The sequence below is a fragment of the Plasmodium knowlesi genome, assembly GCF_000006355.2.
Source record: "Plasmodium knowlesi strain H genome assembly, chromosome: 7".
In the NCBI taxonomy this organism is placed as follows: domain Eukaryota; phylum Apicomplexa; class Aconoidasida; order Haemosporida; family Plasmodiidae; genus Plasmodium; species Plasmodium knowlesi.
Genome location: NC_011908.2, coordinates 979777 through 1004037, shown reverse-complemented (window position 1 = coordinate 1004037; position 24261 = coordinate 979777). Strand labels below are relative to the sequence as shown.

At 40.4% G+C, this 24261-nt stretch overlaps 8 protein-coding genes across 8 annotated transcripts; 3 read left to right on the top strand and 5 right to left on the bottom strand.

Annotated features, from left to right (window-relative positions):
* Nucleotides 1–602: 602 nt before the first annotated feature.
* On the bottom strand, nucleotides 603–1733 carry PKNH_0723400 (thioredoxin-like protein 2, putative; the record flags this gene model as incomplete). The annotated part of the gene is made up of 5 exons (XM_002258489.1): nucleotides 603–670; nucleotides 787–867; nucleotides 1108–1174; nucleotides 1439–1546; nucleotides 1656–1733. The coding sequence occupies 5 exons, from the start codon at nucleotides 1731–1733 to the stop codon at nucleotides 603–605; spliced, it is 402 nt and encodes a 133-aa protein (XP_002258525.1).
* A 2608-nt stretch (nucleotides 1734–4341) lies between these two features.
* On the top strand, nucleotides 4342–6042 carry PKNH_0723300 (protein phosphatase-beta, putative; the record flags this gene model as incomplete). Its single annotated transcript, XM_002258488.1, has 2 exons — nucleotides 4342–5086; nucleotides 5309–6042. The coding sequence occupies 2 exons, from the start codon at nucleotides 4342–4344 to the stop codon at nucleotides 6040–6042; spliced, it is 1479 nt and encodes a 492-aa protein (XP_002258524.1).
* A 1266-nt stretch (nucleotides 6043–7308) lies between these two features.
* On the top strand, nucleotides 7309–8967 carry PKNH_0723200 (proline--tRNA ligase, putative; the record flags this gene model as incomplete). Its single annotated transcript, XM_002258487.1, has 1 exon — nucleotides 7309–8967. The coding sequence occupies one exon, from the start codon at nucleotides 7309–7311 to the stop codon at nucleotides 8965–8967; it is 1659 nt and encodes a 552-aa protein (XP_002258523.1).
* A 263-nt stretch (nucleotides 8968–9230) lies between these two features.
* PKNH_0723100 (ribosomal RNA-processing protein 8, putative) lies at nucleotides 9231–10825 on the bottom strand (the record flags this gene model as incomplete). The annotated part of the gene is made up of 3 exons (XM_002258486.1): nucleotides 9231–9365; nucleotides 9551–9647; nucleotides 9768–10825. 3 exons carry the CDS (start codon nucleotides 10823–10825, stop codon nucleotides 9231–9233), a joined length of 1290 nt encoding a protein of 429 aa, XP_002258522.1.
* Nucleotides 10826–13697: 2872 nt separating this feature from the next.
* PKNH_0723000 (conserved Plasmodium protein, unknown function) lies at nucleotides 13698–14765 on the top strand (the record flags this gene model as incomplete). Its single annotated transcript, XM_002258485.1, has 1 exon — nucleotides 13698–14765. One exon carries the CDS (start codon nucleotides 13698–13700, stop codon nucleotides 14763–14765), a length of 1068 nt encoding a protein of 355 aa, XP_002258521.1.
* Nucleotides 14766–15749: 984 nt separating this feature from the next.
* PKNH_0722900 (conserved Plasmodium protein, unknown function) lies at nucleotides 15750–17569 on the bottom strand (the record flags this gene model as incomplete). Its single annotated transcript, XM_039113938.1, has 9 exons — nucleotides 15750–15811; nucleotides 15908–16015; nucleotides 16249–16330; nucleotides 16436–16489; nucleotides 16626–16679; nucleotides 16846–16898; nucleotides 17039–17090; nucleotides 17213–17338; nucleotides 17501–17569. The coding sequence occupies 9 exons, from the start codon at nucleotides 17567–17569 to the stop codon at nucleotides 15750–15752; spliced, it is 660 nt and encodes a 219-aa protein (XP_038969576.1).
* A 585-nt stretch (nucleotides 17570–18154) lies between these two features.
* PKNH_0722800 (alpha-tubulin N-acetyltransferase, putative) lies at nucleotides 18155–20298 on the bottom strand (the record flags this gene model as incomplete). The annotated part of the gene is made up of 9 exons (XM_002258483.1): nucleotides 18155–18220; nucleotides 18360–18432; nucleotides 18641–18693; nucleotides 18898–18941; nucleotides 19096–19165; nucleotides 19613–19651; nucleotides 19787–19852; nucleotides 20010–20059; nucleotides 20205–20298. The coding sequence occupies 9 exons, from the start codon at nucleotides 20296–20298 to the stop codon at nucleotides 18155–18157; spliced, it is 555 nt and encodes a 184-aa protein (XP_002258519.1).
* Nucleotides 20299–21261: 963 nt separating this feature from the next.
* On the bottom strand, nucleotides 21262–23118 carry PKNH_0722700 (splicing factor 3A subunit 3, putative; the record flags this gene model as incomplete). The annotated part of the gene is made up of 1 exon (XM_002258482.1): nucleotides 21262–23118. One exon carries the CDS (start codon nucleotides 23116–23118, stop codon nucleotides 21262–21264), a length of 1857 nt encoding a protein of 618 aa, XP_002258518.1.
* Nucleotides 23119–24261: the final 1143 nt, after the last annotated feature.

Below are 24261 nucleotides of genomic sequence, written 5' to 3'. Positions count from 1 at the left end.
TATGCGTCCATGTACATTATATGCATACACACACATGCGTCCACTGGCGCGTCCAACCGGATATTTATGCATCCATCATTCTTACAGTGCGGGATTCTCCCGCAACAAGTGAAGGCAAACAATTAAAAATGCCACATGAAAATGTGTATATGTACCGCGCCACGCGCTGCATATATATATATATTTGTTCAACATCGAGGCTCCGCTACTTTGGGACAGTCCAAACGTTACACGAGCTTGCAAAAATGTCCAGGTGGATTGGTACGCGTTAAAAAAAAAAAAAAAAAAAAAAAAAAAAAAAGTCATCTGTACACTGTACACACATGCCAGGAATATTTGGTACCTTTCACATGTGTTCCTTGTGTGCAGCTCTCTGCCTCCCACCTTTTCATCACCATTTTCTGTCTCACAGCCACCCCTGAACGTGCAAACTATCCACTTGACCCCAACACAATTTACTCATACAGCACGTCCAACTAAGTGATTTCCTCCGGATATCACTGAGCGAATGAACAGAACGTGATGCATAATGTGAACAGATCTCTCATGTTAGCGTCTTGCCCAGAGGGGCTCCTCCCCACATTATTATGGTTGTCTGTACGTCAGGCTTCCCCCTCTTTGGGAGCCTTGTGCGCGTTCACTGCTTGTAGTAGTTGCTCTTCATTCATGCCTGGGTGGGAAAAAAAAAAAAAAAAAAAAAAAAAAAACATAAGAAGATAGGAATATATAGGAAGATAAATGAAGCCACTTGACCCCACAGATGCACACATGTGATAAAAAACGTACCAACAATTTTGTCGAGGTATTTTCCATTTTTTCGCAGCAGAATGGTTGGCAGTTCGTTTATGTCTTCACTTTCTCCGAGCTCTGCGGGGGGGAAACCGATGAAGTTGTCATGTGGTGGAGTTTCCATGTTGTGAGGGGGAAAGGCGACCGGAGGGTGCAGTAACTCCTCACAATTTGCGCGGTCATGTTCCGGTTAATGGGTTCGCCCTGTCTGGGCAACATCACAACGGAAGAGTCGACAAAGCTCCTCCGGCATCCGCATGAAGAGGTAAAATTGTATTCCCTTCTCAGCTCCGTATGATCGTACTCTCCTGTCCGTACCTGGGAGCTCATCAATATCCACATAAAGAGATTCGATTTCTTCGTTCTCTTCGCCCAGTTTCTTCACCTATTAAATGTGAGGAACGTTTGGACGTAGAATAATTCTCTCTGCATAAGCACACCGATGAAGGAATGCACAGGGCGCTCAAATGTACATAAGGCTTCACAAAAAAGTATAGGATCACAACAAGGTTGACAAATGAAAGAATGGGAAGAAAATATATGTTCTCATGGCAGGGGTTAAGTTCATGTCTTTTTTTTTTTTTTTTTTTTTTTTTTTTTCTCCCCCTCTGTTATAAGGACAGTCCCTGCCTTCCTTCTCAGTCCTTACTATTGGCTTCATCTTCTTACAGGGTGCACACCAGGACGCTCCAAACTGTGCGACCACTAGCTTTCCCGATTTGACTTTCTGCACGTAATCTTCAATTTTTTTTATTTCCTTCAGGGAGGTGGAGAGAATATATGTTTTATATGAGTACTTTTAATTCGGCTTACTCCTGTTAAGGAATCTCTTTTTCATGGTTGCCTAGTGCCTCTTTTTACCCTACCGTGAAAATGAACCTGCGTGTCCTTCCTGCCAGGGTTGGTAAGTTGACCCTGCCTAAACGATGCCTGAACCTGTTCATTTTGCCAAACTAGAAATCGACCGTTCGGTTGTTGCGTCGTTTCAGAACCGTTTCGGGTACCGCCGCATATGCATGTAATTTGTTCTACCGTGTATGTGCTCAGTGAATTTTGCTTTAATTTATTATGCTTTATTTTTATTATATTTTTTCTTTTTTATTCATTTTCTACTTTCGTTTGCATGTTTACGCCTTGGAGAAGGGTTACACGTGCGCCTTCACAAGCTAAAGCTGGGTGTTCACCTGATCATGCTCTAAAAACCGTAGCTGATGTCAGAACAGTGAGGTTCCCCCGAAAAGTATTCCTTTTTTCTCCCTCTATATTTAACGAATCACTACATAGAATGGAAGACCACCTTTTAAAGAGGCCATCCAACTTTGGTGAAACGGTCGAATACGTCACAGGGCATTTAGCTAGGAACCTTTGCATGCCATACCGTATCCACATGAAGGAAGTTTTCCAGCACTTCTTTTTATTTGACAATAGGAAAAAAAAAAAAAAAAAAAAAAAAAATTAATCTGGGAAGTACACTACTTTTTCTACAAGTTGTATTGATCAAAAATTACACACGCCAAAATGTAAAGAGCAAAATTGGCAAATCTGCATTCGGAGATTTTTTTTTTTTTTTTTTACTCTACCACAAGAGTCAACGTGTCATTCGGTTGATATATGTGTGCGACTCTCCTCCGTGTCGTTCTTTTGGGGAGAAAAAAAAAAAAAAAAGCACGCAAAAATAACATCCCGCGTTTTGCAGCTTTGTGCAGCTTCTTTCGTAAAACACTTTTTTTTTGCTCACCTCGCTGTATCCGCTCTTTTCCCACTGTAGCCCACCTTCTGTCTCGGTTCTTCCAAGATTCACAGGTACTCTACATGCCCCCCCTTCGTGGGTCACTGTTGGAAGAAAATTGCTCCCATGTATCCATGTACGTAGTATATACGTATTTACATATTGTACATATATATGTGCGCAAGGGGCCTTCTGTGCGGCCATTCCAAAAAGAGGACATCTGCACTGCGTACATATGCGTAGTATGAACGCCCCCGCGGGTTTATAACATACTTACAAGTCCACCTATGCAAACCCAACGAACTCGTTCACTCGCATTATTTCACAACATTTTTTTTTTTTTTTTTTTTTTTTATTTTGAATGTGTCCCATTATGTTCTATTTAAAACGCCTTGCCTATAATTTCCCACATAGTCCGCTTTGTTTTACTTTTTCCCCCCTTTAGTTTATTTCTTTTTTTGCCTTTCGTTGGTTTCCATTGGTTTACCTGGTATATATATATATACTTTTTTTCTCCCATACCTGTGCAGGCGATTTTTTGCGCCGTCAAGGAATTGCGTAGCTACTCCACAGCGTCAATTAAATTGAAAATCGCTCCCCCCGAGGCCGTTTTGCTTCCCTTTTATTTTATCGCCAGCCTGCTAATGGCCACCCCCTGATGGCGTGATTTATTTTATTTTTCCATTCACCCTTCACTAATTAACTACCAATCGAACCTCATCGCTTTGCCGACTGTATATAATTTAACGCCCCCCGGAAGGGATAAGCCCCCCCCCAAAAAAAAGGTGTAATTCTCTAATTTTTACTCTCCTATGAAGGCACATGTTACATCCCCTTTTCATGTCTACAGTCGTGTATACCTTTAACAAAATTAAATGAAATGCGCTGCACGTGTTTTTGTGTCATTCCCAATTTTGAGGTTGTATGTGTATGCACATTTGCCAGCTCGCCTTTGTTATATGCGTGTACTATTATGTTGTGATTAATTTTTTAATGATCTTCCCGTGTGCTGCAAAATTTGTCTCTTCACCATCCTATGCATCATTTGTGTGGTAGTCCTTGCGATGCCGTTTGCAAAAAAAAAAAAAAAAAAAAAAAAAAAAATACAGCTTGCATATTCCCACAAGGTATTAGCAGTCACATCATCCTCCCCGAATTTGCCATATTACGAAGTTCCATACACACCACGGCCAACTGCATGCACACATACGTACACACGCGTTGTGCGTGCAGATAGACAGTTAAGCCGATGTATTTCAGGGATATATATTAAAGGATAATAGACCATTAACGGAAATGTTTTCTTTTGCTCCCTTTTTTTTGTGCTCTTTTTCGTTCTTTTTTTTTTTTTTTTTTGTTGTAATAAGAGAAAGAGACACACGGAAAACGATGAATAGTTGCCAATGAGCGTTTTCCCATGACAAATAGGGAGTCATAAAAGTAGCAAAAAAAAAAAAAAAAAAAAAAATCCATGCGAAATGTTCTTGCGCAATTTTGTGCCAATTCGACATGCAAATGTTTTGTGCTCACTAGCAAATTCACGCGAAGAGCCCAGTTAACAAAACTGCGAAAAACTGAATAAGCCAAAGTTACGCTAACGCGTACAGAAGACAAATCGAGCGAGGGGGAAGAAGCACGTGCAGAAGTTGCGACGAGTGGACATTCCACCTGCGAGGTCTTCAGATCGGACGAAGGGAAAAAAAAAAGGAAAAAGAAAGGCGAAACGAACAAGCAAACATAACAAACCTATATAACACAACTCGCTAACATTATCGACAATCCACTCCAACAGAGCCCCGGACAAATATCTCGCGCACTGAATCATGAGCAACTGCTTTGGACCCAGTCAAAATTGCCAACTCATCGACGTTCTTAACTCGAAAGGTAACTCCAAACGCCCAAACGAAAAGAGTCAAAATAGCCAGAACAGCCAAAACGACAACTCATATATGGAAAAAAAAAAGACGGAAAAACTAAGCGAAAAGGAGACCCATTCGCCTGAACAGGTCAGGCAAAATGGAGAAAAAAAACGCACAATTTATGAACAGTCAGAAAAAAAAAAAAAATTGTCAAATGATGAAGGAATCCAAGTTTCAACGTGCGAAACATTCATTAATGAAGATAATTATACAACGTACGAGAATTTGTCTGTTAAGGAGCTGAGTGATGAAGAAGTCATTTCGGAGAGTGAATACAACAGGAAAATTAAACAATGTCAGAATAATATACTTATAAGCAAAGAATTTTACGATTTTCTCGTAAGCAACGATGATGACCAGACGAATGAGAAGTGCACAAAGAATGACGAGCGTTTTGAGGAACTCCTTCAGAGTGAGGCGAATTGTGCGCCCGCCGCATGCTCCACAAAGGTTTCGCACAATGTGGACGAATGGATAAACAAATTGTTAAAGTGCGAGTTGCTTCACATGGAGGAAGTCAAGCTCATGTGCACATTGCTCAGGGACATCCTCAAGGAGGAGCCCAACTGTGTGCAAGTTAACGCCCCCGTGACTGTTGCGGGGGACATTCACGGACAGTTTTACGACCTCCTGGAACTGTTCCACATAGGTAAGTGCGCAATGGGCCAGAAATAACTAGCCAATCCCTCCATCTCTCTTGTGGCTAGTAATTAATGACGAGGTGTTCTAGGAGGTGCGTAAAAGCATCTCCATTCCGTGCACACCCACCTTTGATACTTTCCACATTACATTCATTCCCACATTCATTCGCACATTCATTCCCACATTCATTCCATTTTCCACTTTGCGCTTTGCGCTACGCCCCCCACAGGAGGATTTCCACCGGACGTGAACTACCTTTTCCTGGGCGACTATGTGGACAGGGGGTACTACTCATGCGAATGCTTCTGCCTGGTGGCCTGCCTGAAGATAAAGTACCCGACCAGAGTGACTATCCTAAGGGGAAACCACGAGAGCAGACAAATAACCAAGGTTTACGGATTTTACGATGAGTGCATAAGGAAATATAATGGAGATTACAACGCATGGAGGTACATAACAGACGCCTTTGACTATCTGCCCCTCACAGCCATCATTAGCAACCAAATTTTCTGTGATCATGGAGGAATTTCTCCCTATTTGCACACCATTAATCAAATTAACGACTTAGATCGTTTTAAAGAAATTCCACAGGATGGCCCCATTTGTGATTTGCTTTGGAGTGACCCTGCTGGACCCGAGGATGGTATCATTGAAGGATGGAAAGCATCTCCCAGAGGTGCCGGTGTTGTATTTAGCGAAGAGAGGACGAATGCGTTTCTTCGACAAAATAAGCTTAGTTGTATATGTAGGGCTCACCAACTGGTGCAGGACGGGTTCTTGTGGATGCACAATGATAAGGTTGTCACCATTTTTAGTGCTCCTAATTATTGTTATAGATGTGGCAATTCTGCCTCTCTAATGCTTGTAGATGAATACATGGAGAAGGACTTTGTTACCTTTAACACCGCTCCCTTGAGAGCCAACGCCAAGGCTTTGAGAAGGAACGTGGGTTACATGTTGTAAAGGGGGCCGCCCCCCTATTTGCTATAACGGCTAGATGAGCTGCTCCATCATCAGATAAGCACATTCGCGGTTCGGCCATTCTGTCAATGACGAACACGTCCATGCGGGAAGTAGACCCCCTTGTGTTGTGACAACCTAAGCATATCAATAAAATACCTCTTAGTTGCTTCTCCCACCCACACACACACATGCCTCCTACTTAGGAGCCCCCTTCTGTACAGCGTTCAGCGTACAATTGCCATGTGTGTTGAACTACCCACGCGGAGTCTAACAGGGGAAGGCAACCACAAAAGGGTGAAGCCGGCAAACAAGGGGAATCTCCCGGGAGAAAATCCTCTTCATTATGCCCACCGCCCCTCCCCCTGTAGGACATACGGTGGCTTTTGAATCGGCTGAATCGGAACCCGATGGTTAGATTTTCCATTTTGGTATGTCAACCAGGGGTGCAAGTTGTCAGCGTTCCGGGGGAGAAGAGGGGCTTGTCTGCGAACATAAAATCGCAATCATTTGTGTATACCCCTCCCGACGGTGTGTGTATATATATCAGCAGGTACACACATGCACATATATACATATATATGTTTTTATTTTATTATATATTTTTTCTTCTTTTGGTGTCGCTTCCACTTCCACTTGCCTGTTCCTCCATGTGCAACGTTTATTTTATTTTATTATTATTATTTTATTTTTTTTTTTGTTTTATTTGCCCCCACCCCCCTTCCACAATATACCTTGTGCAAGCTAAAAAATAAGTAGGTCCCTTTTTTTTTTTTTTTTATTTTTTCTTGTGATGAATTTTGTGTAGCGTCGCTGTTCTAGCCAAAGAACTACCTGGCCCTTTCATGGACCATTTTGAATTAAATAATTTTCACCATTTTTTTTAATTACCCATCAGGGGCCCTCTAGCTCCGTTTTCCAGTTCCACCGAGAGTGGCAAACCAAAGTCGGAAAAAAAAAAGAAATAAGCAAAGAGAGAAAAACGAAGAAGGAATACTGCTAATGTGGCCCCCCCTGAAGTGCACACAATGGCGTGAAAGAAGGTTCGCATAATGGATAGGGGATGGAATTTTTTTTTTTTTTTTGATATCTTGACTTTGCGGAAGAGTTGTGAGGTGGCTCCTGCAATTTGGCTAGGAAACCAAGCTCAGCCGTGTCATACCCCCGTTCGGCTATATACCAAGCGAAATAACAACTGATGATCTGTGTGGTAAGGGCCACCTCACCGTTTTGCGCTTCCCACCCTCGGGCGTATGGGAATACGGGTGCATGAGATCATGGAACATTTTTTGCGTGGTACCAAGTCTCCAAAGGTGCGTCCCTTGGCGGTTTGGGCATCCCGAGGAGCCGACACACCTTGTGCATATGATGTTTTGTTCACTTGTACTGCTCCTGCACATAGCGAATTACCTCCGTGTAGTACAGACAGTGCACATAGAAAAAGGAGCATTCTTACCTCTGGCACCATTTAATAGAGGAAGAGCGAACCGCGTAGGTATGTATGCAAGCAACAACCACTCATGCATGGGCTCTGAATCCATTTTCAACAAAATCTGTAACGATACCGAAAAGAAGAACGGAGACAAAGCAAGCGAATTGTTGCAAAGAGCAAATTATATAAAAGATGTTAATGGCTTGTATAACCTCCTTCCCCTTGGATATAAGTCGATCGAGAAGCTCATCCACTTTCTAAATATCCACTTGAAGAGAGTCAATTCGCATGGTCTTTTTATGTCCATTCTGCAAGCCAAGAAATGGTGGAATATTTCAGACCGCTCCAAATTATATAGCGATGAATTCTTATATGTATACAAGCAGAAACAACAAAAAGGGGACATGAGCAAGGTTAATGAAACTGTAATGACAAAAAAAAAAATGGAAGATGATGGACTCATCCTAAGTCCCACATGTGAAGAACAGGCAATCTGCCTCATAAATCAAGTCTACAACGAAAACATACCAGCCAAATCACTTCCATTACTTATACATCAGTTCAATTATAAATTCAGGAATGAAAAGAGGTTAGAGAAGACACTGTTCAAGAGCAAAGAATTTCTAATGAAGGATGGCTACTCCTTTCATAGCAATGATATTTGTCTGAATGAAACTTATGATTCATATAAAGAATGTTATGGGAAAATTTTTTCCGATTTAAAGTTACCATTTAAGGTTACGAAAAAAAGGAAAATGGATAAAATGAATGCACTGGAAAGTCACGAATTTCAAGTGCTATGTCGAGATGGAAAATATAAAGAAGCTGCACACATTTTTAAATTAGGAGATTATTACTCTAAAAAACTGGGTATCAAATACTTAAACAAACGGAATGAAAAAAATAATATCCTTATGGGTTCCTACGGAATTGGTATTTATAGACTCCTCTACTTCTTGGTTGATTCCTTCTACGACGATGACGGAATCCGACTGCCTGAGCAAATCGCTCCTTTCTCCGTCTACCTCATTCAGACCAATCAGAGGAGCAAATACTCCGCGACAAAAGTTGCAAAAATTGTGAAAATGGCCCAAGTGACCGACGCGGTCGAGGCGATGGACGCACCCAACATGGCGACGCCCCCCCTCAACAGCAACGACGTCGAGTACGTCCTCACCCTATGGCTGTACAACACTTTTAAAAATAGCAACGTGGATATATACTACGATGATACAGATTTGCACTTGTCACGGAAGCTGAAAAATTGCGATCTCATAGGAGTACCCAACCGAATTATAATAAATTTGAACAGTGAGCAAAGAAAGATAAAAATCCCCCCGGATTTTTATAATTATATGGACACACGAAATGCTATTCTTTCCAACAAGCTCTACATGACCTTCCGGGACGTCACTGTCGAGTACAAAAGTCGATTTTCCCCGGAAAAAAAAATTATGACAATTCATCAGTTGTTCCGGCAGTTCGGGCTCATTTAGTTTGTTGCGAAACGTCCGGGTGGTCTACGTTTGGGCGGTGCCATTTCGAGGAGCAGGTATCCCCCCACTGTATTTTTCGCTAACTTGTGCACTCCTTTGTTTGCTTTGTCTTCCTCTTCTTTTTTTTTTTTTTTTTTTTTTTTTTTTTTTCGTCTGCGTTTGTGAGATGATCTACGCGATCGAGGCCGCCTTTTTATCTCCCCCTCGTGTGCACACACAAAATGGACTTGTTAATTTGCCTTTTCCGCCACTTCACAAATAGGCTACCTCCTCTTGTAAACACAGGGAGCCAACAACTTGGAAACCTTCCCAATTCTCTTCTCATTCGCCGTGTAGGAAGCGTCGTCCTTTTTATTATTCTCAAAAAATAGCACATAAAAAAAATCGTCCATATTTACCTGAACGGGTAATAAAAAAAAATAAAATAAAATAAATAATAAATAAAAATATATATATATGTACATTTTGGCTGTTCAGCTAGCCAAATTGCACAAACGGCTAATTCCCCCCATCAGCCAAATGTGCGCATAGACCAAATATGGCTGCTTTTCCACACGGTGCTGTGCGTAAGAAAAAGGCCTACTCTGTTGGTGAAGGTAAAGCCAACATTCTTCATGAACTTCATGAACGCCTTGTAGTTGGTAAACCTGCTCACCACGTCGGCTATTATTAGGGTTCCCCTGTGGAAATGTAAAAAAAAAAAAAAAAAAAAAAAAAAAAAAACATGAAGAGAGCTGCAAAAGGGGGTCAAAAAAAAAATGGCTGCTAAAATGGCGACATTTCAGTGTCCATAATTTAACCTCTTTTTCAGACACCGAAGTGCCTCAAATATAACTTTCGGCCAGTCTGTGTTCATGAGACTCAGACACAAGACGAAGCAATCGTGGGAATTGTCTGCAAGTGGCAATTTCGTTATGTTACAAACAGTGACATGCTCATTGAGCTGAATTAAATCGTAGGAGGTCACGGACCAGCCATTCAATGCTTGGGCTATTTCTGCTTCTCCACATCCCAAATCTGCTATTTTACTTTTTTTTGTAAAATTTTTTTTTAAATGACTTATTATTACATGAACGGGATTTTGGGGCCATTTATTTTTCTGATTTCTGTACCCCGAATGGTAAATATTGAAAATATTTTTTGTTTCCTTTAACTTTTTTTGCACAGTGTCGCTTCTGTTGGTGTACATGTACTCATTAATGTATCTGAACAGGGACGAGTTCACTATTTCTTCTGGATCCTGTAGGATTTTTTTTTTCTTCTTGTATTTTTGTTTTTTCTTTTCTCCATAATGGCTTTCGTACTGGTCAGGGTAGAAGGCCCTATCGGTTGGATAGTTGCCATCATTTCGATTAGCAAACGGACTGCTAGTCTCACATTCGTGTTTCCCTCGATTAACGACATTCTCTGGTGAAGGAGCTTCATTTGGAATGTATTGGGCATGTGATTCATTCTCCCCCCCTTGGATTTTCCCTCCACGATTCCTCTTTTTGGATAACTTTTTACTTATCATTATTTTCTTCAAGACAGGAGTGACAAAATTTGATTTGGATTTTTTCATCACCGTTTTGTTCTTCACTGGTGCGTGTGGCTCCCCCGTTCCTTCTTCCTTCTTCGCGAAATTGAATTCTGCGTCTGGTTTGTCTGCATGCTGTATCTCCCCCTTGCTGTTCAGGAATTTATCACAAGACTGAGATAATACCCCCACCTGTTTTGCCCCCTTAATTTTATTCTTCTTAAAGGGTTTCTTTTTTTTGTTGCCATTTTTACCATCCTGATTCTTTTTCGTCCCCCCGCTACTTTTCAAGCCATCTTTTCTGATCCCTTTCAGTTTGGGGGGGAAATTCTGTTTGCTCATTCTTCGTAAATATAAAGTTACTGTTATTGCTTTTACTTGGCATTATGAAGTTAATCCTTCGGGCGGAGCACCTGGAATTACCGGCTCATGCGTTTCCCGTTGTATTCTCTTTTCTTTTCTTTTCTTTTTTAAAATAAGGTGGTTGAGTTTTTATTTTGAGGACTACTGCAGTTTAGCAATTGTGACATCCAGCAAATTTGAGCAGTCATTATAGGCTCATTTGTACTTTTTTTTTTTTTTTTTTTTTATTATTTTATTATTCTTCTTATTTTATTATTATTTTATTTATTTATTTTTTTTTTCCCCCTTTTTGTTCCATATCATCATTTTAAAATTGCTGCATTTTACGTGACATCGAATGTCCGCGGGAACCGTCGCTCGAAAAATGGGCAGTGGAGCGGAGGCACGTTTCCCCATCCAAAGTCATTCTCAAATGCGTGCAATTTTTCCGTGCCCCCGTATGGTTAAATAAATTCATATAGCTATATTTTATTTTTCGCAGTTATACAAATTGAAAGGTAAACAATACGAAGGGCCTTCTTTCCCGGTTTAGAAGATTTTCTACATTGGGGGTAAAAACGACGAACCCTACACGCAATGCATATAATTCATGCAACCTATAAATTTTGTATGCATACATTTCGCTACCTTCCGCACCGGCTATAATCTGCACTATTCGGAGATTAGTTCTACTATTTGGAAGATTCATTTCCATAGGTAAATATGCCCACTTAATTTGTTGGCAAATGAACTTTGCATTTTTTTGAATATACTATCATGAAAGAGGTACGCGTTTTTTTTTTTTTTTTTCTTCGTTCCTGACGTGAAAAGGCAGATGCACATAAATGTAATTTTATATTATACGTGTATTCCCGTGGGAAAAGGGCAAAAAAAAAAAAAAAAAAAAAGACCTAGCTATTTTGGTACCAAAACATGGTATCCATAGTGTTTTAGGGGAAAAGGAGAATGATACGTGGTATATTTTTAGAAATGGCATCCATGCAGATGGAGATATACATTTGAACGATATGAACGCACAAAGTTTTGCGATTCACCGCATGTTTTTTTTTCCCCTTTTGTATCGCCACGTTATGGGCCTAGGCAGGTGTAGCCACTACCTCCTCCCTGTACACAAACCTGAAACAGTTACAGCGCAATCCATTCTGTGTAGAAAGAAGTTAAGCAAAACTGCCAACCTCCTTGTGAAGGTGACCTTTTTTTTCTCTCCTTCCCATTATACCCTTTTGAAATACCCCCATAATGTGCAAGGGTTAAAAAATAGCACACCATAAATGTTGCCCAATTTTAAGAAGAATCCCAAATGGAGCATATCATTGGCAAAAAGAAACCTTTGAAAAGGAGTAAGCGCTACATAAGGGTATGCGTAAACGTTTTATCATTACTCCCAACTTCAAAGTATTAAGTTCTCTCATAAACTACGAAGCAAGGTGGACTGCTCCATGTGACATGATCCAACAGAATAACTCTTATGCCATTTTTATAAACATGAAAAAATTCTACCGCAAACAGCAGCATCAAATAGGAAAAGAAAAAAAAAAAAAAAAAAAAAATTTAAATCATATGCTGTACAAATGTACCTATACCTGTATGCATACGGAAAGGTGTTCCCCGCGAATGGGAGAGGTGCCATTATATTATGAAATACCCCCAAAGACATGTCTTAAAGAGGCAACATGCACACTTTGTGTGGCACCGAATCGCCAAGTGGGGGGGGAAAAAAAAACTCCGCTTAATTTGACAATCACCGAACTGCTTCATGTGTCCCATTTGGTATCCTTTCCTACCACTTCCCGCGTAACTTGCCATTTGAACTTGAAAGAGAACAGGTACATTTTTAATGGCAAAAGAAAAAAAAAAAAAAATGGGCCACTGTTAACCAATTTTAGGGAAAATATTATTCGTGAAGAAAGCCGACCAGTCGAGGCGTCTAACTCGACAATGTAGATAAGCATCATAAGCATATGATGAAGATTTTTTTTTTTTTTTTTCAGTCATTGGAATAGTGTGTACAGTTACCGGTGATGGCATAACTGAGTAGCCACTTGAAATTTTTTTTTTTTTTTCTGAACTGTTCATACATTTTTAGACATTTTTTCCGAACATGCATGTTTGCATGCCAAAAAAAGTATGAACAGTTCATGCAGTTGTGCTCATGTGTGGGGGGTCTCGCAAAAGTGTCCACATCGCATGGGCAACGCAAATGGCTTGAAAAAGTTCGAATGGGCGACTACATTTTGGACGCGAAACAAGGGGAAAAATCGAAATTGGCATGAGAATTATGTTCATTTTGCTTTGTTTGTTCTGTGATCCTTTTATGTTCTTTTATCTTGTTCCACCTTGTTTCGAATTGAATTTATTTGTATTTATTTGTTTTTCACTCCTTTTTTGTTGCCCCATTTTTCCTCTTCACTTGTTCGCTTTTGAGCGCATTTGTTCTATCGGCTTGATTACTTTTGCGGAACCGCTCAAAAAGCGCCTAGGCGTTGTGTCAACCGCGGGGTTAAAATTGCTTGTAAGGGAGGCAGACCCAAGAGAAGAAAAAAGGGCAAACAATAGGGTAAAAAAAAAGGGAAAAAGAGAGGCAAAGGAAATGCAAAATAAAGACAAAAGAAGGCAAAAAAAAAAAAAAAAAAAAGAACTTATATTAGAAAAAAACAACTTCACTTTAAAGGAACAAATAAAAAAAGTTCCATTCGAAAAAAAAATTAAGCTACACCAAATCGGATTAATTTACAACCAATTAAGTTGCACTTAATTAAATTGCGCCCTCAAGGAAAGTCACTCGCCAATTAGCAACCACGCGAACCGCGGGATTCATGCAACTGTTTTGAAGAGCCACCCCCCGGACAAAATGGAGAACCACAAAGCAGCCCGCTCGGGCTTCCTAATTAGCCTGCTCTTTTACGTGTGCTACTTCTTCTACTTCGGGTTGTACAGCTTTGAAATAATGTACATTTTTCCCTCCAAAATGGACTATTTCATGCTCTGTTTCTTGCTAATCACAACCATACTCTCCATATCCTTACCCTCCATCGGATTAATGTACACCTCCTTCTTTCTAGTGATCGTTGTATCATTAGTGGAAATAAATCAATACAAAAACTCTTCCTTTGCGAGTGTAATGGATGATGAGTTTATCAAAGTGTTTTTAATTGTTCGATTATTTTCCACCGTTAATTTCCTGCTATTTTACTATTTGTACATAAACAACCTCAAAAGGAAGGAACGGGTAGACCTGGCCAAGTCAAAGTCAAGTGAGAAAAAGACACAAACACAAACAGTGCATGAAAAAACCTCGCGAGAATATAAAAATGGCGATTTGAGACATGGCGGCATATTACCTGTTGGTGGAAAGTCAATCCAAGAAGTTGTTACGCATAAGCAAGATAATGAGGATGCATCGAAGAAAACACAAGTGATAGAAGGCTATATATTGAAACATGTGACCATTCCAATTATGGAAAAGGATGAGAGGTCTCCTCCTCCTGCACTTTCCAGTCAACAGAATAAAATGTTTGAAGCTCTCCCCCATCACCTTCCATACAGTCATTACAGCGTCAAAAATGTAGATAATGTTGCACACGGATTGGGAGCTAACCAGCCAATGGGTGGTGCCACCTATGTTGATGACAACTTGGACGAGACTTACAGAAGACAATATACCTCCCCGTGGATAGTGCCCAAGAACAACAGCAGCTTGTATGGAAACGACGTTCCTTTCGCAGGGGCGGAGAGTCAACACTTGAATAGAGCCTCCTACGTAAATTCAACTACTAACACTTGCTATAATGGTGTCGTCAACCCGTACCCTGCGAATAGGTTGCCCGATGATAGGGATTCGTACCAATTTAGACCTCACCAGATGGGGGCCTACCAATCAGGGGGGTACCCATCCGGGGCTTACCAAGCAGGGGCATAAGCAGAGGTATTATAGTACTTCCCGCAACCAATCTAAAGGGACGGTTGTGCCTGCCTATTCGTTTCGCATTCTGCCTTGTCCTTGACAACGAGGTTACCCTGTACAGTAATAACCAATTGCGGGGGCATCACAAGAGAGAGTTTTTTTTTCAGCACAAAATATTTTTGTGATATGAGGGGTAATTAGCGTTATGCTTGCCCTTTTGATGGGGGGCTATTCCACTCAGCTATGTTAACGCCGATCGAATGTACAGGGAGCGTGCGGCATAGCACGGCGAACGTGTGGGTAGACCACAGATATGTGTCAAGTGGATCCACTTTGGAGAGTGAAGTTTGTTTCGTGGAAATGTCCCTTTAACATGATGTCAAAATGCGTTTTCAAATTTTTATTGAACTGAATAACACGGATGAAGAAGCATGCCGCTGGATGCGCTAATTATTTTGTGACGCGTCCACAATTCCGTGCGAGGCAGATCGGGAGGAAACTCACCTCTTTTACTTTCACCCAAGGGAAGTGGAAAAGCGCATGCACGTCCACTTATGTGTGTAGGTACGTGTATTCTTTTTTTTTTTTTAACTCCTTTTTTTGTGATATTGTGTCTATCTCCTCCACCTTGCCGTAACTTTTTCATTTCTTATACCCCTTTGATTTCCCTTTTGGCTACACCGTTATGAATCAAAACACAAAAAAAATCTGCTTAAATTGTAAAGTTTGCAATTTATCGAATTAATTTTTTCTTTCTTTTTTCTTATGCGAGCATTTCTGAAAGGATGTGTGCACTTTTTCCCATTCTGCATATATGCAGTTGGGAATGCTTAAAAAAGTGCATGAACTGTTCAGGTAAAAAAAACCTCGAAAGTTTGGCGAAATCATCGTTTGGCTAGCTCAAGAAAAAAAAAAAAAAAGAAAAGAAATGGGATAGAGAAGAAGCAGCTGCAAAGCAGCTTTAACGTAGCAACTCTGCACGCTCAAATCGCGGGCACTTCACATATTGTCTGCTTCGAATGCAAGGAAGTTCCCATTCCTGTTGTTTTGCCGCTCCAGGGCTGAACAAAATGGAAAAGAAAAGAAAGCAAAGACAAAGCGCAGTGAAATACGATTTTGTGTAAATTTTTTTGTGTAAATAAAGACTAAGCCGATACCTGCTCCACGTTCTTTCATTTTCTTCTCTCGAAATTCTTGCCTACTTTTGAGCTCCTCATATTTGTCCTTGTACAACTCAGTGTTTTCACTGTATATGGAATCGACGCCTTATTGCACAAAAAAAAAAAAAAATAAAATAAAATAATAAAATAAAATTATACTTTTTTCCGCACTTTATTTTGCGTTGCCCAATATGAAGTAGTCATCTTTGATCAGCACAAAGTCCATCAACAGCGTGAACAGTTCACGATGTTCAGCACACCCTGTCGTTCCTTCTCCTCCCAATTTGTGCTAACACATTCTGCCTATTAAATGATCCAATACGAAATGCTCAGATAACCAACTATTCCTCTAGGGTAGTGCGACTTAACTACTCGCGCTAGCTTTACATCCTTTTTTATATCTTCCGATAATTTTAAAGTCTGACAGGGGAAGCGAATGGCGAGACATACATTCACACGCATCACAACACAGTGGATGGTACTTTACGCATTTTTTTTTTTTTTTTTCAGGGGTATATTTATTACTTCTAAATATTTTTCCTGCATTTGTTCGTATTCTTTTCTTCTTTCATTTGGCCTCTATTTTGGGATGGTGTGGGGGGGGGGAAAAAAAAGAGGGACAAGTTAGACAATGCCGCGAAACGATACATGGTTCCGCTTAACAATGCATGATATCTATTTACTAGAGCATCGGCAATGAGCAAACAAGCCTTACCATCAGTTTCTCCGTCGTTAGCCACTGCATGTAGCCCTCCTTCAGTTGGTCTCGCTGAAAGAAGGTGAATTGTTTCATTTGCTCAGGGTTTAAATTAGGGACCATATTGCATAGCTGCAAATAACGATCGCCTGCATGGCGCCTTTCCCTGTAGGAATTTGAAGTTGTCCCATTTTTCATTTCCATCGGCACCCCTGCAGCGAGGGATTAAATGCTATACCCGCTCTACTTTGGGCAAAGGGTTGGTGATCTTCACGGTGCCGAATTTCGCCTCTGCTCGAAGGGAAGTTGTGCATGGAAGTTGTGAAGATGAGTAAAACGACACGAATGAACGTTTACAAAAAAAAAAAAAAAAAAAAAAGGATCACAGGAGTGCCGCTTTCAAACGCACATCTCTTAGGAGCAGGAGATACCATTTGGAACCAAGTCGGTGAAAGGTGGAGGTTCTTCGTTTTCATCCAGTCTCTTTTGGAAGGGGGAGATAGCATGAACAGCATATGCAGGAATGACATGTTTGATGTATCGTACGGCTGGACCGAGGAAATCTGGGTCTCCAATGAACTGAATGTTGCCTTTATTTTTTTAACCGCGTAATCAGCTTTGTCCCTCTCCACTGATTTAAAAATATGGTCCCCCTGTGTGAACCTGGGTTGACACTCTTCTTTTTTTCGATTGTCTTTCAAGTCGGAATAGTATTCATCGATTAACTGGTCCTTTTTTGGGTGCGGCCAAAGAATTATTGTTAGACGAGAATGAGGCCAAAGGTGCGTTGTCTGGCGCACCTGTTCGGCTTTTGCGCATTCACTACATACACATTTGTGCTTACATATGTTTGTACATGTTTTTTCTTTCTTTTTTTTTTTTTTTTTTCTCACAAATTTTTCATGCGCAGATAAATTGCCTGCCTTGGCAGAGTCAGAATTCCTTTTCCCCTTTGACCTCATCTTACAGTCTTCACAAAGTTGGACGCGATTATTTTGCTCAAGCACGGTGTGCGCATATGTTAGGCCAACCTCGAAACGCACTGATAAGACGAGTGGAAGTCACGCCTTATCAGCGCGGGTTACATGCTCCCCCAGTTGGTACCTTTATGGGGGGGGAAAGCACAAATGGCTAGCACAGATAAGTACATGAAAAAAGGCGTTTTCAAAGGAGAAAAAAAAAAAAAAAAAAAAAAAACGAACGAACGAACGAAATGCATAACATGCATTCCAGTCAAATATGAAGAGGAAGGAAGTTTAAATAATTGCTCTGGTCGATCAACAGATAAGAATGTAGACCAGGTGGATAACCAAAATATGAGTTATCTCTTCACTCAAAAGGGATGTCTATCTGTCTTGCGTTTTTTTTTTTTTTTTTTTTTTTTTTTTCTCACAAAGGAGAGTTCTGGACAAAGGGTTTCAATAGAGAGAACTAGTTGGAACGGGCTGCTCTACGCGATGAATCCATGGAACGGAAAGGCGAATTGCCCTTTTGTATACTCCCTCCCCAGTGTCCGAAAGGGACAGTATCAAATATTACCCTGACGCTCATTGCCCAAAGGGGCCCATTTCCGGTTCTCCAAAGTACTCCGCAAAGATGACGAAATTGTTCGGCTTCGCGGAAAAAAAAAAAAAAAAAAAAATATATATATAGATATAAATATACGTATTGCATATATATGCAAATAGACCTACATGTTCATGCACTTGTAGGGCGAAAATTGAGGGCACATGATTAGCCATCCATTCGAACCTGCTTGATCAGCGCGCACGGGGAGAAGTGCTTCTTCAAGAAGCTTTGCAATTTGTAGGATGGGTTATCATAGCTACGTTAGCGCGGGTAGAAAAAAAAAAAAAAAAAAAAAAAAAAAAAAAAAACACACTTATGTTCATGCGTCTATGTATATAGGCACATATGGAGCAAATCCAAAGGAGGAGGACCTACGGAATACACTAGCTGACTTGAAAAGAAAAGACAGGAAAGTCTCAGTCAGATGGGTCAAGTCGGTCGAAAGAACCCTCGTTCATGCTTACCATAATCTGGATGGGGAGATAGCCTTGTCTTTCAGCATGAAGTTAAATAGTTCCTACAAAATGGGAAGTAGCACAAAAGGGGGAATCATCAAATAGACAAGCATCTGCACTCCTCCTCCAGGGTAGATACACATAGGGAGGAGTTGTCCCATTTATGCATTCGTCTTTATTAATACATCAACTGTTATTATCGCATTCACCCTCCTTTTCACATTCACTTGTTCTTTTTTCTCCCCCTGAGTGAGGGTCATACTAACAAGCCCAAGGCCCCTCTTCCGGAAGTTCCTTTGTATGTAAAAATCTGCAAAAGGTGGGAAAGAGAGGGTATAGCACATATAACCAAGGGGATGAGTAGATACGTGTGAACTTACACCTTTGCGACCACTGCAACGGGGGGGATGTCACCCACAATGGTGTGTTCACTCAAGTCGCCACGGTGAATTGTCCTTTGTTACCTAATAAACACGCGCAGCTCCGGCAGTGTAAGTCTTTCCCGTTATATAAGTATAGCCGTTTTGTACCAATCTGTGCAGAAACAGAGGGGAAATGTGAAGAGCGTGCACTTACCATTGAACTGGTGTAGCGGTGCAAGCGAGAAAAAAAAAAAAAAAAAAAAATATATATATTCCACTGTAAATTGGCTAGCAACAACTATTCCCCCCCCCAATTTTTAATTATTTTAAAGAGCGAACATTTTAAGAAATAGAAATAACGGAAGAAATGTAATATTCATTAAAAAAACAACGTAAAAAGAAAACAATGTGGAAATGCAATTTGCCTCAACTACAACAGCGCAATTTTGTTGAGGCGTTCTTTCCACTTGGCAAGTTTGCTGCAATTCTGTATCATATCCGCATGTTGTTTTAAAAAAGTATGAACAGTCAGGCGATTTACATTAAAAATAATAATAATAAAAAAAAAAAAAAAAAAAAAAAAAAAAACATTAAAGCATTAATGCATTTCTGCCCACACCTTTAACATCCCAATTAGTTCACCTTCCTGTGTTAAGCACTGATGAGAGGGAAAAAAACAAGTAGGGCATGTTCGGTAGGAGAGTGTCCCTTGTGTAATCTTCCTCCTGTTAAGGCTCACTAAATTGTTGGTACGAAACACACACTCAGATGGTAAACATATAATTGCAGTTACGTATAGGGTGTTGTCCTGGTCCGTGATGTTGTCTAAAGTTGTCAAAATTCCCGACAAGTGTTGCTCCTTTAAAAGGGTATGCACAAAAATAAGGAGAACATGAATTTTAGGGGATGACGCAAAGGGGGTTACCTCTCCACCGGCGCGACTTTTGCTGTTTTTCCAACTTTCTGGAGAAGTGCCTTTGGGAAAAGTCGCTTTTTCGGCGGCTGTTGCTCCCTACCGTGCTAGACAGAAGGCCCATTTCGTCTACGTCCCTTTGGAGCTTCCGAACTGGGGGGGGGGGGGGGGGGAAATAATAAATAAAGCAAAGTGAAGAGTGAAAAATGAACAGAGCAAAATGAGGAAAGTAAAAAAAAAAAAAAAAAAGCTTCACAAAAACCATGCTATCTCGCGAGAGACATTTTTCGTGCTGTACAGGAATGAAAGTCGGAGCTCCTTAGGAGAAGCAAATCAACCCTTGAGTGTTTCTTTATCTCAAGGTTGTGCATTTTTTCAGGGGGTATATTCATTTCTCTAGTTCTCTGGTTGGCCAAGGAGGTGGAACAGTTTTGTGCTTTCCCTTGGAAAAAATAAAAAAAGAGAATGTGCATAGATAGAGGGGGGGGGAAAGAGGAAAAACAAAAAACAAAAGCACCAGCAACATGGAAAAAAGGGAAATTTCCTCCAGTTTGTCATCGCACGAGGAAAAGGAATAGCACCATCAGTTATGCTAGTCTCATGCAACCATGTGATCATTTTTTTTACCTCCATTTTTTCCGTGTCGCAGAAATGGAAACGTTACAAGGGGGGGAGGAGTGACGAACAAGTCACAACTTCCATTCAGTGAAAAATTTACATGCACGTGGATATGTATATAAATAACTAGCACGGTGCACAGAACATGTGTGGGAAGACAATCCAGATTTGGCGGAGGGGAAGGATATCAAGGCAGACATATAAAGGTGCAACTTAAGCGTTGCTTCAGCTTTGCGCAGATGATTACTGTGCCATCACCAACTCACTCCTTCTCTATGATAAACACCTTGTTGAAATTCCTGTACTTATCTCTTAATCTCACATTAATTCTTTGGCAAATGGGGAGGAAAGTTGGAGGCGAGGGTAGAGAAAGCGCTGTTGATCGTTCCGCCCATTGTGCACTATTCTCGTTTGCGAAAAGATGCTCTCCTAAAATGAGTAGGTCTCCATTATTTGGCGCCCAGTGTACACTCCGCACTCTTATCGGGGTGGGAGGAGAGAACTTACAACATAATGGTACCAACGTGGGCACACAAAATGAGCGGAACAAGGTTAATGTCAAACGAAAGTTCTTTATAGGTAAAGGGAGGGCGGAAGTAGACAATTTGTCTTTTCCAGTGTAGGATTATAATTTGTCCGAAAAAAAAAAAAAAAAAAAAAAAAAAAAAAAATATGTTAAAAAAGGGCAACATTACGCAAATGTGCGTACAAGTGGGTGATCGCTGCGGACCCATCGCTTAAAGCAGCCCCTGGCGCTTCAAATCATCGTAGGCCTTCATGTTCATGACATTCCCCTTTGAGTCTTCACACTCAACCTCCTGATCAGGCTTGAAGACATGCATCTGTGTCTGTTTCTTGAGTCGTTCATATAAATTAAGCGCATCATCTATTTTGGTGATCTCCTTAAAATGCAGCGTGTTCGGGATGTTCAGGCACTTCATTCCAAAGGAGTGTCTCCATTCGTAGAAGTGTTTTTCAAACTGGGCTCTGCCAAAGTAAGAGTAATTCCCGCATATTTCGCACGTGTACTCCTTGGATAACCCGTGTAGTTTGTAAAGCCAATAAGGTATGGGTTTATTATCATGTCCTAGTGGCAAATTCAAGGGGTTATAAATAGTTTTTTCATCATCATCTTGGTCTTCCTCATCTGTTCCATCTGTTCCTCCTTTTCCTTTTTTTTTTTTTCCCCCGTCCACTTCACTGTTTAGACTATCCCCATCAGACGCATCTGTGGAGTCGTCATCATCATCATCATCTTCGGAGGAAGGTCCAAAAATTTGCGAATTGTACAGGTGGGGGAAATCAGTTCGTGCATCATATTCGTCAGTGCCATACAACCCAGCACGATCACGTAAACTTAAAAAGTTATCATTCCTTTTCTCCGATTTCATTTTTTTCTGTAGTTCGTCCACACTGATGGCCTGCTTTCTCTGTATTTTTTGAATGGTCCTTTGGAAAATTTTATTTAAAACATTTTTATATAACTCGATGAGGTATTCACATTTGGCTATCTCCTTGTCTTCCTGTTCGATCTGCCTCTTGAAATCTTCAAGCTCCTCCACGGTGAGTTTCTTCTGCATGTATTTTTTCAAATCCTCATCGTAGTGTTTGCTATTCTTATAAGAGTTGAATGTTCCCTCTGACGCGTATAGCCTATCATTAACGTTACAGTACAGGTCCAGATCATATGTATACTTTTCCCACTGCTTAATTTCCTTCTCCTTAAATTTATTTTCAAAGTTCTCCTCATATTGTAAGTACATTTTCTGGCAATCCACAAGGACATTAACCTTTGAAAAAAAATTCACTAGATAGGATAATACATTCTGGATGTATTTTTTATATTCTTCATTTTTATACTTGCAATACCTTGGGATGTAATAGAAGCGGGTGAAATTGTGAAGATACGTTACTAAGTCCATTTCCTTGAATTCTCCTTCGTTGATTTTCACCCCTTTGGAGGAATTCTTTCTCTTTTCATTCTCTGTACTATTTCTCTTCTTTTGACTAGCCAATTCCTTCTTTCGATATACACTCATCCTATAGTTTTTAATTTTCTTCATATTTACGAAGTCGCTGTAAAATTTGTGCATGTCTACATATTTTCCTTTTCTCTCCACGGGAGAAAAACTCTCCTTTAGTTTATTATTCTTGAGTGCTTCATACTTATAGGCCTTGTAGCTCCTAATTTCTATTTTTTTTATGTTGTTTTTTTTGTGGTAATCCCTGATATACTTAATTCTTTCGTAGTAATTCTTCCACAAGTCGGTGTTTTCTTCTTGCCAAACTCCTTCCTCTTGACCTTCCTCTGCTTCTTCCTCTTCACCTTTTCCTCTTTGTCTTCCTCCATTTGTCTTACCAGAAATAAACTGCATTTCCTCTTTTTTCAAATTGTCTTCGTCCTTATAATACTGCAGGAGCAGCTTTGACTTTGTCTGTATCTTCTCCACTAGGTAACTGATGGCATAGTCGTAACGAATGCTCCACTCCTTCTTCTTTCGAACCTTCTCCTCGATCAAATCCGCAATTGCCTTTTCCATCATCTCGATTTCCTCATGTATGTATCGGATCTGCTCTATTAGAAACTGCGCCATGGTGTGATCGTTGGCAAGTTGGGCGTAAGCGTGGGGACAAAAAAAAAAAAAAAAAAAAAAAAAAAAAAAATGGTACCAATGACTTAACACCCCCGTCTATACTTTTCCAAACGGTGCGTAGCAATGAATGAAAATGACAAAACAAAATTCCAAGCTGCTCTGGAAAAAAAAAAAAAAAAAAAGAAAACTCCTCTACCGCATTGCACTTTGTGCTTTGCCCAATCAACGCGGACAACAACCCAATGAAGAGTCTTTTGCCTGCTCTTCCCCTTAGTGGCTCTCTGTCCCTGACACTGTTGGAGGAGTTAAAAATTGGGGTGCCCCTCCTGAGACTACTTCAAAATTCTCCTTCGCCTAAGAAATTGAAAAGGCAGAGAAGAATGGTCCAAGAAGGACACCCTCCCCAACAATAGGCCCCTTAGATAATCACAAATGTGAATGTACACGCTCTTCTTCCAAGTATCCGAGGGAAGAACCCCTGTCCTGTTCCAATTTGTGTTCTCTCAAAGGAAAGGATCCCCCCTTCCTTCAATGGACTGCCATGCACCCCCAACTATATATATACAGCTGTTCTGGTATTTCACTTTTTTTTTTTTTTTTTTTTTTTTTTCGAATTTGTGCGCTTCTCCTGATTGTCGCCTTTCCACTGCTCTTCACCGTTAGGCATTCTACCCCTGGGGCTTCCAAGTTGAAAAAAAAAGAGAGGCAAAAGAATGAACAAAGGGAAGAAAAAAAAAAATATATAATTACAATCCGCCTTGGCAATGTCGCGAAAAATGCTTTACCAAAACGTGACACCGTCAGCCCTAACGGAAAAGCGGCAGATACATTCACATTTCACATTCATGTATGCATAATAATCTTTTTTTTTTTTTTTTTTTTTTTTTTTTTTGCATTTTTAATAGGAAATAAAATTACCCCTCTTCGGATTATTTGATTATTTTATTTTTTTTTTTTTCTCCTCTTGGTGAAGTTGCGGCTAATGTTAATGTCACCCTGCTGGGAGCTTGCACAAAAAAAAGAAACATAACCTCCTGGCGGGGTGATCGACCAACCGGGAGGGGGGGGGGAAAGGGGCCGTACCTAATTGGGTAACTCAACTGGCATGACCACGTTACATGTTACAAACACCCCCACATAGTA